This window comes from Muscardinus avellanarius (assembly GCF_963383645.1).
Source record: "Muscardinus avellanarius genome assembly, chromosome: 2".
Taxonomy (NCBI): Eukaryota; Metazoa; Chordata; class Mammalia; order Rodentia; family Gliridae; genus Muscardinus; species Muscardinus avellanarius.
Window position 1 is genome coordinate 28,241,210 of NC_137787.1, and position 14,180 is coordinate 28,255,389.

Genomic DNA, 14,180 nt, shown 5'->3' on the forward strand with positions numbered 1-14,180 from the left:
TTATTTTATTGTGGTACTAGGAGTTGAACACAGGGACATTTTACCTCTGAGCTACCCTCAGCTCTATTTTTTTCTTTTCTTTTTTTTTTTGTTTTTTGTTGGATGTGGTACTAGGGATGGAACCCAGGTTCTTTCTACCTCCGGGCTATACTCCCAGCCCTATTTTATACTTTATTTGGAAACATGGTCTCACTAAGTTGCTGAGAGCCTCACTAAGTAACTGAGGCTGGCTTCGAACCTGTGCAATCCTCCTATCTCAGCCTCCCAAGCACTGGGATTACAGGTGTGCGCCACCACGCCTGGCTCCAGAAATGTATTTTAAACAGTAAAGAATTAACAGAAAATGTTTCAAATATATTTCAGAGTATCATAATTTTTCCTAGCCACTAAATTCTTTGGTCCATACTGGCTAAATGCTGGATTTTAGGTAGAATGCAATGTGAGAAATTTATCTTACTAATAGAAATAGCATTTGCTTCATAAAAAATGGCCCTGATTTTTGCAATTTCATGGATGAACTTCAATTTATAAAATTCTATTACTTATGCATCTGTGAATGAGAAGGACCATGCTTTAGATTTTAGTAATTTTCATTTTTCTCTCTTTTTTATGTGGTGCTGATTCTCTCAAACGTAGAGCCTCAAGTATGTGAGGCATGCATTCTACCACTGAGCTATACCCCCTGCCCAGTGATTTAAGTTTTAGTAACATGTTTTATATTTTAGGCAGAAATTTAAAATTATAGTACAATTAAATCAAACGCTAGAAACAAACCACAATTCTGTTCAGAGTTATACGTCCCCTAGTGAGTTTTGCTATTACTCTTTTAATGCATGTTAAATAAGTTACAGCAAGACTGTCATTAATTCATTCATTTAACTTCTTATGTTACAGAAGTACCATTGTCTCCATATAAATATAGTGTTAAAATGAGACAATTAAATGATTAAGCAGAGTACATTTTTATAAGATATAGTCAAGCAAAGTAAGTAAAAGTAAGAAACAGTTATTCAAGTAGGACTTGAACCAGACAGGGATAACAAAAGGTGTCAGATATGTTGTGTGATATTTTTAGATCAAATCTATTTCTTTTTGGTTTTTCATTGTTGGCCTTCATTGTTGGTTTCATTTTTTTATTCATTTAAACATTTCACTATGTTGTCCAGGCTAGTCTTAAACTCCTGGACTTCACTGATCCTCCTGCCTCAGCCTCCCAAGTAGCAGGGTCTACAGACATGTACCACTGTACCTGACACAAATCAGGCTTATAAAGAATAATTATAAAATAATTGAGAAATAAGGGGTTGATACAGAAGAAAATTAATGTTGTTTATGTAACTTTTCAAGATATGAGTATCTGAAGAAATAAAGGTTAAATGTGAATTTAAAATGAGTTCCATATGATTTTTAGTGATTGTAGCCCATAACAATTATTGAAAAATTTATCCCCAGAAAACAGATCTAGTTAAAGAGAATTGCAGCTTCTATAAACAATATAATATCAAGCACTGAACTCTAAGTATTTTGAGAATATCTTTTTCTTTTATAAGGCATATCTTAAGCGAAGTTGTAAACCAGGCAAAATATTATCTATCAAAGTCTTATAGATGACTGACTGACACTAACTTCTTTCTTTCTTGGCATTTACACACACAAAACAAACAAACAAACAAAAGAATCACAATTCAAATATCTTTTCAAGAAGCAGAACCTATGCGCATAATCACAATGAACAAACACATGAGCATAAGGGGTCACCCTATAAGGTGAGTGACCCTGAAATCAAGTGACTGATGGGCATCAGTGAGCAAAGGCCTCAGTCAAAGGCACACATCACTGTGACATTTTATATTGAAAACCATGAACAAGTGGGAAGGAGAGGTGACCTCCTCTGCCTGTGATGAAGACCTCTTCCAAAGCAGCTCTACCAATCTGGCATGGTATTTCTCCCACTTCCCTTTCACACTTTCTCTACAGGCTCTTCCTTGATTCCATAGAAACAGCCTTGGTCCAGAGCTAGACCAACAGTCCCAGACCAGGAGACTCACTGTACTTTCCGTCAGGCACATAACTACAAACCCCTAGAATAGCTTACTGCCCAAGTGACTCAGATGTGTGCTTTCTGACTAAACTGAGACATGCTTCCAATTTCCTACAGATTTATGGTGGAATACCCAAGTGCCTTCGACATCACTTGGGGCAGTCACAGAAAGGTAATCTCAGTCTCCTGCAGACAACAGGGCAGCATTATGGAGCCTGCTACAAACTCATATGTGTGTATGTGATATATCATATAACATTTCCTATGGGATAGTCTAAAGAATATACCAATGGAATATTGTTCTAACATTCTTCAACATACCATTTTAAGTTTCCTCATAACATATTGTCTTTTAATAGCAATTATATTCAAAGAATGGCCAACTTATTTCTTTCTAGGATACTGACTTCAATTTTAGTCAAAGAATCTCATTAATAGTCACGTGTAACTACATCCAAAAGCAATCATAGAAGCTTTTCATCTTTCCTTAAATGATTTCACAAGGAAATCATTAGGTGCAAAATGTCTGCTGCTATTGCTTGTAATGCTTTTTAATATTTTAAAACAAGTATTTGATTTTTCACATATTTGTATGATGAATCCCAGTTTTATTGTTAATGTCATGAATATAGGGGTCTTATTTTATTACTATCTTCCTGAACTTTACATTTAAAAGATCCTAAAAAACTGTATAGAGTGTATTTGTTTTCATAACTACCTAGCTTTTCAAAATGAATATTAATGAGTCATTAGAAAATCAATGTCAAAGACAGGACTAAAAGGCATATATTCTATGTAATAGATTAACTTAATTATACTGTACTATGATTAATAGGCCACAATGAACAGAGGCCTATGATTAAACATACACCCAAAATTTGTCTGTTTTCCTTTATAAGAATAAAATCATCACATTCTTCTAACATATACTTCACACTGTGAAGTGTTACTTCAACCATAAATTATATATTTCCTTCATAGTTTACCTGCATGTAGCACACTTTTACAGTCATATGATGCATTAATAAAAAAGAAAGAAAAAGAAAAGGATGAAACACAGAGAATTTAAATAAACTACACAAATCAATAAGATTTATGTCAAAACTAGATTTAAATTGTTATGGTTATAATTTAGAACATTGTTTTTAAGTGACCATGTTTCACACATGGTTTGATTCTCTGTAGTAAGGAATTAATAATAATGACCTCAAGGTATAACTACTGAACATCACTTAAAATTTTTTTTCCAGTAGCTATCTTTTTAATTGTAAGATAACTGCTTATTCTGTAGGCTTACAGAAACCTACACTCATATGGATGTACAGTGAAGATACACTCAATCATATTGGCATGGGAATAGAGAGGTTACTATAAGAGAAGGCCATAAAAGAGCAAAATCATTCAGAATGAACTTGTTGATATTAAATATTCAATTGAAGACCAACAACTTCATCAGATGGAACAGGGCATTAACTGGACCTCGGTGAACAACAGACCTCTCTGCTCTGGGAACTGTTCATGATTAAGCCATATCACATGAACTACAAAGAGGCTGTTTATGATGTGTCTAGATGAGCCATTAAATATCCTACAAAATATTTAGGAGAAGCCATCATGTTAGTCAATATGTATCTGGTACATGCTACCAAGTAGCTGGAATGCTTAGAAAGAAAAAGGAAATTTTATATTAAAATAATCACTCTGCTAAGCCCTCAAGAATATAAGACTGGAGTGATTTCTTTTTAGAGTTTTACTTAAAAATGAGGCAATGGAAGACACTGGCAGCTCTTTCTCCTAAGGGGAATTACAAAATAAATCTACATACATGAATACAGATACATATATACATATATATATATATATATATATATATATATATATATATATGTTCAGCATACACTGAATATATTTTTCTCTTTCTTTTCTTTTTTTTTTTACCTCCTGATGGTAGATGTCGAGGATTCTCTCCAAAGACAGCTCTTCAAAGTACAGTTTGTCACACTCATCAAAGTCAGTGCTCACAGTTTCTGGATTGCAATTCACCACCACGGTCTTCTTGCCTAGTTGACGCAGTGTGCGGATACTGGAGACAGCACACCAATCAAATTCCACACTGCTGCCTGCAGAGACCACGAGAATGAAAAAAGGGGTAAGAAAAGTATGAAGTTACCACATGAAGAGAAGCAGGAAAATATATCACTAGTTGGCCCAGGCTGCGGAAGCCAAGGTCTTTGTATTTAATGTTTAAAGTTCCAAAATATAAATTTCAGATCTCTGAGGTACACTGTACTCATAGTGGAAAAAGCAAGAACTAATTAAAGAATAATGAACTGCTGGCTTGTTTTACACCCTAAGTGCTTTAATTGGTAATCTCCATATTTGAAGCATTGAGAACCTTAATGTTAATGGGAGAGCATTTTAATGGTACCAATAATCCTCATGTACTGAAATGAAATTCACAGTGAGCACCTTGACCTCAATACACAAAAACAGTTAAGCCAGTGATGGATACATCTGAATTTGTGTTTCAGGCTTTCCACTTTGCCCACTATTTGAGGACTAATCCCAGTAATTCATGAGGTGCCCTGTACCTTGACCTATCTTGACTGGGTAGAAAGTTCTATTTTTTTAAGACAAGCAAGGCCACTCCATACAGAGTGAGTGACATTCTATGAAGTGACTTGAAGTATAATAACGGCCGAATGCCTCCACCATCACCTCTACTGGGATGCCAGAGGACTGAAAGTCCTGGGCCTCATACTCATTCTCTGGATGAGAATACTGTCTCCTAAAACGTCTTGTCAAAATATGGTGACCATGTTAATAGCAATGTTAATTCTCACTATCAAGTATGTACTTGATTATCAGCTCTGAGAATCTCCCCTGGACTCTAAAATAATGCAGAATTCTTTCACAAATTAAGTAAAATTTGTAAACAAGGAAAAAAGGTCCATAGAGGTGAAGAGTTGTTAGTGAAGGTATTTAAACCATTCACCCATAACTGCTATGGGCTGAGTCAACATTCAGATTTGGGTATTAGAAATGTAATTCCTAATGCAATGGTGTTGGGAAGTGAGGCTTCTCAAGAGGTGTTTAGGTAGGGCCCTCATGGATAGATTAATAACATCATAAAAGGCTCAGGAGCATGTTTGGTTCCTTTGTGCCCTGTCTTCTGCCACTGAGGACACAGCATCTCTCTCCTCCCATGGATATAAGGTTCAGATATGAACTTCAAGAAGAGAACAACTATCACCAGATCACTGAACTGCTGGTCCCTTGATCTTGGACTTTCCATTCTCTAGAATTCTGGAAAATAAAATTTTGTTCTGCATAAATACCCAGGCTCAGGTATTTTGTTAGAGCAGTAGAAATGGACTATGATAATAACTGATGTGGTAAAAAAATAAAATAAAAGTGTTGGCTTCTATCAAGATTTGGCCAAAGATTGGTAAGCTAGTGTAACCTGAGACACTTACTGGCAAAAACTAAAACTATGCTTAAAGAGTAGAATGAACTGGGTGTGTTGGTGCACTCCTACTTGGAAGGCTGAGACAGAGGATTAGGTTTAAAGCCAGCCTTAGCAATTAAGCAAGACTCTTAGCAACCTAACAAGACTGTTTTCAAATAAAAAAATAAAAACAGGGTTGAGGATTGGAGCTTAGATATATAATGTCCCTGTATTCAATCTCTAGTACAAAAAAAAAAAGCAGAGTGAATCTATGTGCATTTAAATCATGTTACCATTTAATTACTAGAATGCCTTTTAGGGAATAAAGATGAATGCACTTGTTGGTTAATATCCTGTCCATTTAACATACACCTTGCGATCATAAAAGATCATGAATGGTTATTAAGCATCTGATTGTAATTGACTAGGGGAAGAATGTTGTCACCTCTAGTGGGTATGTTTTCATCAGATTGTACAATTCTCTGCCTATCAATGAGACAAACTCTGCATTTGATGTAAACAGAAGTCAGATATTAGGTCAGAGATCATAGTTAGAAAAGAGATAGCCAAATAGGATCCAGCCTCCGACCTCAGGGAGAGACTCTATTCAATAATGAAGAAAAAAGTGATAAGGAAGTGGCATGGTAAAATGAAAGGTGTAGTTGACATGTGTTTGAATTCCACTTCTACCACTAAGTAGCTAATGAGTTAAGGTTTTGTTTCTTTGAGCCTGTTTTCTAATTTGAAAAGCATTTATCATGTAAGCATTCATTTTGCATAGTTTTTAGAATAATGGGATTAACATTTGTAAGACCACTATGTAAGTTGTGAAGTCCTATTTACATATAAGCCATCACTTACCAATGTGATAGGGACCGCAGCCCAGCACCATCAGTCCATGTTCATCAAATTTGATATCATGCTCCTGGGGAAGGGGGGGTCAACAGAAAATATAGAAATTATTGTGACATTCTTTTGTTAAATTAAGTTATCTGGCCTGACTTTAAATGCTTCTTTCTCCTTCTTCCTCTTGTTCACATGCGTTCTTCATTAGTTTCTGAGAGACCATAAGTCTAAAGTGTTATATGCTCTACTTATTTGTAAAAAGTAGACTTATCTCAATATTCGTCAGCAAGTCACGAGCACACAGCACAGTCCTAGGCTCATGTAAGTGCTCTCCTTGCCATCTCTTCACTTACTTGGCTTCATTATCTGAAGGCAGTTTTTAACAGAGTGACTACTGAAACACATCACCACGGATGGCCCACATATTTATTACAAAGATCTCCGAGTATTCAAAGGTGAAAAACTATGCATTCCCTAAAGTGGGCCATCTATTAAATCAAGAGTTTTCCGCATACGACACTTAGGCAGCTCTTACCTGACCATTGTAGGTAACATACAGGTAGTTTGTAACTGATGGGTATTCTGCAGCGAGAGTATCAATCTGCAAGAGAAAATGAAGCAGTTTTTAAGGACTTTACTCCTATTATAATTTTTCATGACAATGGAGTCTTTCATGTTCATTCATATTTCTTTAATGCCTACTACTGTCAAATGCAAAGACAGGAAAAGCTGGGCATGGTGGTGCATGCTTGTAATCCCAGTATTTGGGAGGCTGAGACAGGAGGATCACAGATTTGCGGCCAGCCTCTGCTACTTTTTGAGGCCCTCCACAACTTACTGAGACCCTGTTTCAAAATAAATAATTAAAAATAGGGTTGGCTGTAGCTTGAGGGTAGAATGCTGCTAGGTTTAATCTCCAGTACTACTAAAAAAAAAAAAAAAGACAGAAAAAATCAAGTATAATCTAATTGCTTTCTAATTCTGAAAATGAGGGGGAAAATAATGTGATCTAGATATCACTGGAACAATAAATAGCCACACATACCCCAGGGTATCACTGACTTACTATCATGGTCCTCTCCTGAATATGAGAAAATAGTTAGATGGTTCTCTAGTTACCAGGAAAATCAGATTTGCCCAACCACCTATCTAAAGCAACTCTGTATAAAATTTAGAATCAGAGCGAAAGGGCCTACCCAGAAGAACATGTTTGGTTTGCAAGTTAATGAACAGAACTTAAGTTACCAAAGACCTTGAGAAATGGCTTGACAAAAATACCAGAAAGCATAGGCAAGAGGTAGGAGATTAGGATCTCATTGACCATTTGGAAAAAGTAAATCAATTCCACTCTCCAAGGCCAGTAGCTCAGCTTAGTGAGCAAGAATTTGGGGCCAACCGGGCAGACTGTAGAAGGCAAGTGAGAAGGAAGAAAGATAATTGCTGAGTGGAAAATATTTAGCATCAAGTTTGAAACCTAAAGGTATGCATATACCCCCTGAAGACAGAAAAGTCAATGATTTTTAAAGGACAAAACCAGCTGGTGGTAGTTTAAGCCAACACATTCCTTCCATTAGAAACAAAAAAAAAGCACACCTATGAACATTCATCTGTGATTGTCATGAGTAGATGAATTCATTATACCCAGAGTATTGCATTAAATACTAGGTGGCCCATAAGGATGGAGCACTTAGAGTTTTGCCCTATAAAATGTTAGTGCCATCAAGGCCAGACTGGGCCATTTAGGAAAACTTTGTTTCAAAACACAATAGAAAAATGACTGGGGGTATAACTCAAAGATAGAATTTTTGAAAAAAAGCCCTGGGTTCAATCCCCAGGAAAATACATACATAAAGTTCAAAGGAAATAACCATTCTTTTCAAGAGTGTCAGCCACTATGCCAGGGTATTTCAAGCCCTTCTATTATGTCCAATAAACATATTGGACATAATATAATATAATTATATGATATAAATATTATATATTTGTTTATATAAATATGTATATATGTATATTTATGTATATGTATATATGTATATATGGACATAAGTCAAATAGTAAAGAAGGATCATTTTCATTTTTTTATTTATTTAGATCATGTAAATCTGGTACTCATTCTTATCTTTACTTTTCAGTGTTAACTTCATCTTTTCTAAGCATAAATCAATCCTATGCTGGAAAAAAAACTGGTGACATCCTGAGCCTCAACTGGACAGGTAGAATCATTGTTAAACACACCCTTCTTTCTTCTTTTTATTGACAATCACTTTTTCAGTTGGTGCCTACATTTTCCCATAGAAATCCTGGGTAGAAAGGAAAACTCACTTACCTGTTTAACCCAAGGGTGGATGTTTTTCTTTAACCGCAGCTCCCTTGTCTGGGCCTCAGTCAGTCCTAGGCATTTTGAAATCTGCTTGTCTGAGAACCCAATCTCCTTTGCCTTCCTTAGAGTTTCTTCTTTAATGGAGTCACTGGGGTTTCATGGGAAAGAGAAATTCAGGTTCAGATCAAACATAAGAAGAAATAAACTGTGCAATTTCAAAAATGACAACGCCTCCTTATATCTTGTCTTCATATATTTTGGTTATTTTGTTTTATTTTTGGTACTAGAGATGGAATTCAGAGTCAGAAGCCTACAGCTTAGCACGCCATCATCACCTGAGATTCACAATACTACTACTACTTCTTCTTCTTCTTCTTCTTCTTCTTCTTCTTCTTCTTCTTCTTCTTCTTCTTCTTCTTCTTCTTCTTCTTCTTCTTCTTTTCAGTACTGGGAATGGAGCCCAGGGTCATTATACCTCTGAGCTACACCCCCAGCCCTATTTCTTAGTCCCTTTTATGTTTGAAACAGGGTCTCACTAAGTAACTGAGGCTGTCCTAGAACTGCGATCCTCTGGGCTCTGCCTCCCAAATGCTGGGATTACAAGCGTGCCCGGCCCACAGTGCTTCTTAACATTTATTCCTTGATCAAATTTGTCCTTCTAGAGTTAACTTCCAAGAGAGCAAAGAATATACTTGCTTCATTTCTCAACCAATTCTCAAAGCCTAGCACATTATCTGGCCCACAGATGACATTCAATAAATATTTATTAAATGAATAAAAGAAATTATAACTCTACTGTCTTTTATTTGACAGAAAAGACAAAGCAGCGATTGAAATCAGCCTGTATGTAGATTTCAAGGAATGCAGAAAAATAAATCATAAAGGGCTAGAGAACAGAAGAATAAAATACTTACTGTAAAACTTCTCTAGCCAAATACCTGTGGGCCAGCTATTCCAAGCAATACTCAATACAATGAAATTCAATTATAACAGTGTGATAGTCAATACAATGAAACTAAGATATAACTGTGTCTTATCAGAACATCTAACTTGTACTAAATAAAACATTTTCACAAAATCTTGTTAACAGAATGTAATTGAATTAAATCTCTTGCATAACTGTTCATTCTAATCTTCAATCTTCTTTATTTAATTAATTCATATTCCGAGGCTGGAGACAGGAGAATCAAGCTGGTAAGTATCATGGCTATTTCCTGGCTTTCTGGTATCAGAAGTCATTTGTGTGTTTCATGCTTCCAGCTACTCCTATTCAATATGCGTTTTCTAACCCTAAATCCCATTCTATCTCAAATCAATGCCTTATTTTTCCCAATGCATTTAATTTATTATTTTCATTCCTGTTTTAAGTTTTAGTCTTCCTAAGGTTTTTTTTGTTTTTTGGGGGTTTTTTTTTTGGTGGTGGTACTGGGGTTCCTGGAAGCCCTTCTACCTCCGGGCTATACTCCCAGACCTATTTTTTCATTTTTATTTGGAAACAGGGTCTCCTAAGCCAGTGCATGCGGCTGGCTTCGAACCTGCGCGATCCTCCTGTCTCTGCCTCCCAAGCGCGGGGATTACAAGCGTGCGCCACCACGCCCGGCTACCTTCCTAAGGTTTTAATAAGCATCCCAATGCAATCTCCCATCCAATTCTTCAACACAATCTAATTAAGTGTTATTACTGGCTTATAGCATATACCAAACCCTGTGCTACATGCTCTAGAACTGCGTTTTCCAATAAAAAGAGACACTTGGGATGTGGTTATTTAAATATCAAGGCTTATTAATTAAAACTTTAAAACATTTTTAAAACCAAAAATTCACATCTACATTCACACCAGCCGTGGCTACTGTACCAGACAGTGCAGTTTACAGAATATTTCATCACAGAAATGTTTACTGGGGGGACAATGTTGCTGGAGAAGATACGAAACAATATTTGAAACAATGAAATGATAGTGATTCGAGGCAATTTATGAAGGGATAAGCTATGTGGTGCAATGTGAGGTCAAAGAAAGGAGATAACAGTGTGAGTGGCTGTACTTGAGAAATACTATGGCATTAGAGGTATGAGAACAGAGCTATAAAGAAAGTCCGGCTTTATAGAGATGAAGGAGCTGACAGAGGGACCATCGGCAGGGGCAACTGTATTTGTAATAATTTGAGGGCAAGGATGGACACGGAGACACAGGAAATATGCTGCAGACTTGGAGTTGGAAAGAAAGAACAAGAAACAGAAAGGAGACAGTGGAGCCACAGTCCCGTCTTTCTTTCACTGGTGCTTTCGTGCTTGGTGAACACGGGCTATCTATCAGGGCTGTGTTACCTACATGAATGATGGGGAGATAAAATATTGAATTCTTACATTCCAGGAGGTCACAGTACATCAGGAGACAGACAAATCGCTATTGACGGGTCTACACTGTAACCGGTACTGTGAGAGAGACAGACAGGTGGGGCGGTAGCTGAGGTTCGGAGAGGTAGAGCTGGGAATGCTTTATGCCAGAGGCAATTTCTGGGCTTCTGAAGGACTTTGAAATGCTAAAATTTAAGGGAATCTTAGTTTTGCCAAAAAAATTCAAAAATATATAGGAAGATTTTATTGTTGTTGCTGTTTTAGAAATAGAGGTGTCTACTTTCCATTCCAAGATTATGTTCCCAAACCAGCTGCTCAATTATTCAGCTTCAAGCTGGAAGGAGACAGCACATGGGACTTAGAATAACAGTAAGTTAGAACTTTGGATGAGAGTTTTTAAAAAATCTCTAATTGTGAATTTTGCAAACTGATATTAATATTTGCTTACATGGGGGGAAAACCCATATGTTTTCTCTGTGGTCTATAATCTATTATTAAAACCATAGGAATGAGGTTAGGGTTACATAGGAAAGTAGTATGCATGTAACACTGAACAAATTCAGATATTTCTAGTTATTTGCTAAAATACTTGTCCATCACTATTAGATAACAATGAATAAGAGACAAGCAAAGAATAAATAAATCTTTAAAACAACATTTCTTTATAGATGAAAAAACAATCTATGGCAAAACCTATATCATGTTACTGTATAGTCAACCACTTAATTTAAATGACTAAAACCCTATTTCTCAAAAATACTAGTGCAAACACACTAAAGAAGCACACTTTTAGCTGGGCATGGTGGTGCATGCCAATAATCCCAGTACCTGAGAAGCTGAGATAGAAAGATGGCAGGTTCAAGGCCAGCCCCAGAAACTTAATGAGGCCCTCAGCAATTTAGTGAGATCTCCTTTTAAAATAAAAGTAATAAAATAGGGCTAAGGGTGTATCTCAGAGGTAGAATGCCCCTGGGTTCACTCTCCAGTAACTCCCCCCAAAATAGAAGCAGCAGTATACTTTCAGAAGAATTATCACACCTGTGACTGTGTCTAACAGCACTTAAACACAAGTTCTTCTAACCAAATATAAGCATAAGCAAAAGTCATGTATATTTCTTCAGCTTTTTTCATCCTACTTTTCTATTTTTTCATTGTTGTGGGGTTTTATTGAATTTGTTTCTGTCTTGTTTTGTTTGGGTACTAATTGAGTTATTTTTATTCCTTATTATTTGAAATACCAATCAGTTCCTTAAAGGTTGTTATGTTGCTTCAAATTAAAATTATAATGGTATTAAATAAATAGTTTTTTAAAAGCATTTCAATTCCATACATTTCTATTAGGAATGCAATGAATTTGGCATTTGTTTTGTCCATATTCTGAATGCAGTCTTTTCTATTACTGGAACATATAAAATTCTTCTTATTCTTTTTTACCACAAGAGTTCAATACACTGGATATTTAAATATCTCTAGCAAAGACTTACCTTCCTCCTCTACCCAAAAAATAAAACTTTGGCTTGTAGCCAGCAGAGAAATGATAGAGAAGAAAGGAAGGATGGATGAATAGACAGACGGACGGACAGACAGACGGATGGATGGATTTTTTAAAAAGGGAGAGAAACCACTATCCTTGTGCATAAAAAAGTGAAGTGAATTAATATTTTGCTGAGCTTTGGTGGCAAAAAAAAAAGAGAAAAGAAGTATCTGTTACTAAGAAAACTCAGTTGTTACTGAGTTACCGCTTCTCCATAGAACACTGATCCCACGGAGCTTTCATTATTTAAAGGGGTTGACTGAGAAGAGCAATAATAACACAAAATAATGATGATGAATGATACTTCAGAACTGGGATGAAAATATCTCTTCACAGGCACCCCTCAAACTACAGCAAGTGAGAATTTAAAACAGACCCGCACAGTGCATTATTTTAAGCTCAGTGACTGACTCTTAGAAAATTTTCTTGGTGAACCAAATCCTGCTTTAACTTTGCCCAGTTTTAAAATAACTAGATCAATAACACTACATGATATTTTTAAATGTCCTGGAAACTAGAATCTATTAAATCAGAATGATATATTAGTAGATTCATGTTCATCTGCCTAATATTCATGCAAATATTGGATAGGTGTACTTGTACAAAGTTCAAAGTGATGTATTTTGATACCATTTCATTCATGGTCTCTCTGGTTATTAATTTCTGCTCTTTAGATATATTCATGAACTAGCATAAAGTGCTCTGTAATCTTCTTCATTGGGAAATGGAGGCTGATCCTGACCCACCATAGCAATTACTATACAAATTTAGAGTGTTGCCTGATTCTGCAGGGTGTCCCCAACTCCAAGCAAGCTGACTATTTCTCTCACGTGTTCTCTCCTCTGCTTCTGTATAACACAAGGGTGGCTGGCATGCCATGACACAAAGAAGAAAATTGACTTTATTCCCAACTTGCTCTGATAGAAAATTTTATTTTCTGTCCCATTATAATAAAATAAAAGAAGAGACAGTTTGAAGACACGATTCATTAGCTTTGGGCCAGTGATTTAGATAAGGTTAAACCGCTTCAGAGTCAAATGCAAGATGAATAATCTTAAGAGAACATACAGCTCATTTCACCATCTGCAGATGCAGACACATATTCCTCCTCTTTATCTGCCCTTGTAGGGCTACCCATCTTCTCATCTGCTAAGAACAGCCACAAAAAAGGGTTCTTTTTACTGCTATTGTTATTTTGGTTTTTTGGTTTTAGTCAAGTTAGGCAAAACCTTATTTTAGGAACAGGACTATAAATCTTTTATTTTTCCAAAGGAAAGTAAAAGCCTTAATTTGGAACAGACTCAGAATGATTACTTAAAAACTATATAAATGCTGGGTTTGTAAGTCAAAACTGCTTTTTTGAAGCCTCAATAGGGAATGCTCTATTATATTGTAAATCAAGGGAGCATTATCCCAAGCTAGAAATATGATCAGTTGAATGGAGCATATTGCACTAAAATACACAGTGTTTAAATACATATAATAGGTTATCCTTCTGTCATTTGATATGCATTTGCGTGTACTAGTATTTTGTTTATTTTTACTCTTTTAAGCATACACACATGAAATCCATAGTTCAGAACTGTATCCTCTAAAAATATGTTACATACACATTTTTTCCCTTCTACCAGCTTTT

General features: G+C 36.0%; 1 protein-coding gene across 1 annotated transcript in view; it reads right to left on the reverse strand.

Annotated features, from left to right (window-relative positions):
- Positions 1-14,180, reverse strand: part of CPS1 (carbamoyl-phosphate synthase 1) — a gene marked incomplete at both ends in the record, with an annotated part of 122,675 nt that overhangs the window by 31,944 nt on the left and 76,551 nt on the right. Inside the window, 4 exons of the mRNA XM_080689150.1 lie at positions 3,980-4,157; positions 6,347-6,414; positions 6,871-6,936; positions 8,662-8,803. Coding sequence (XP_080545276.1) covers positions 3,980-4,157; positions 6,347-6,414; positions 6,871-6,936; positions 8,662-8,803 — 454 coding nt within the window. The remainder of the gene's footprint in view (positions 1-3,979; positions 4,158-6,346; positions 6,415-6,870; positions 6,937-8,661; positions 8,804-14,180) is intronic.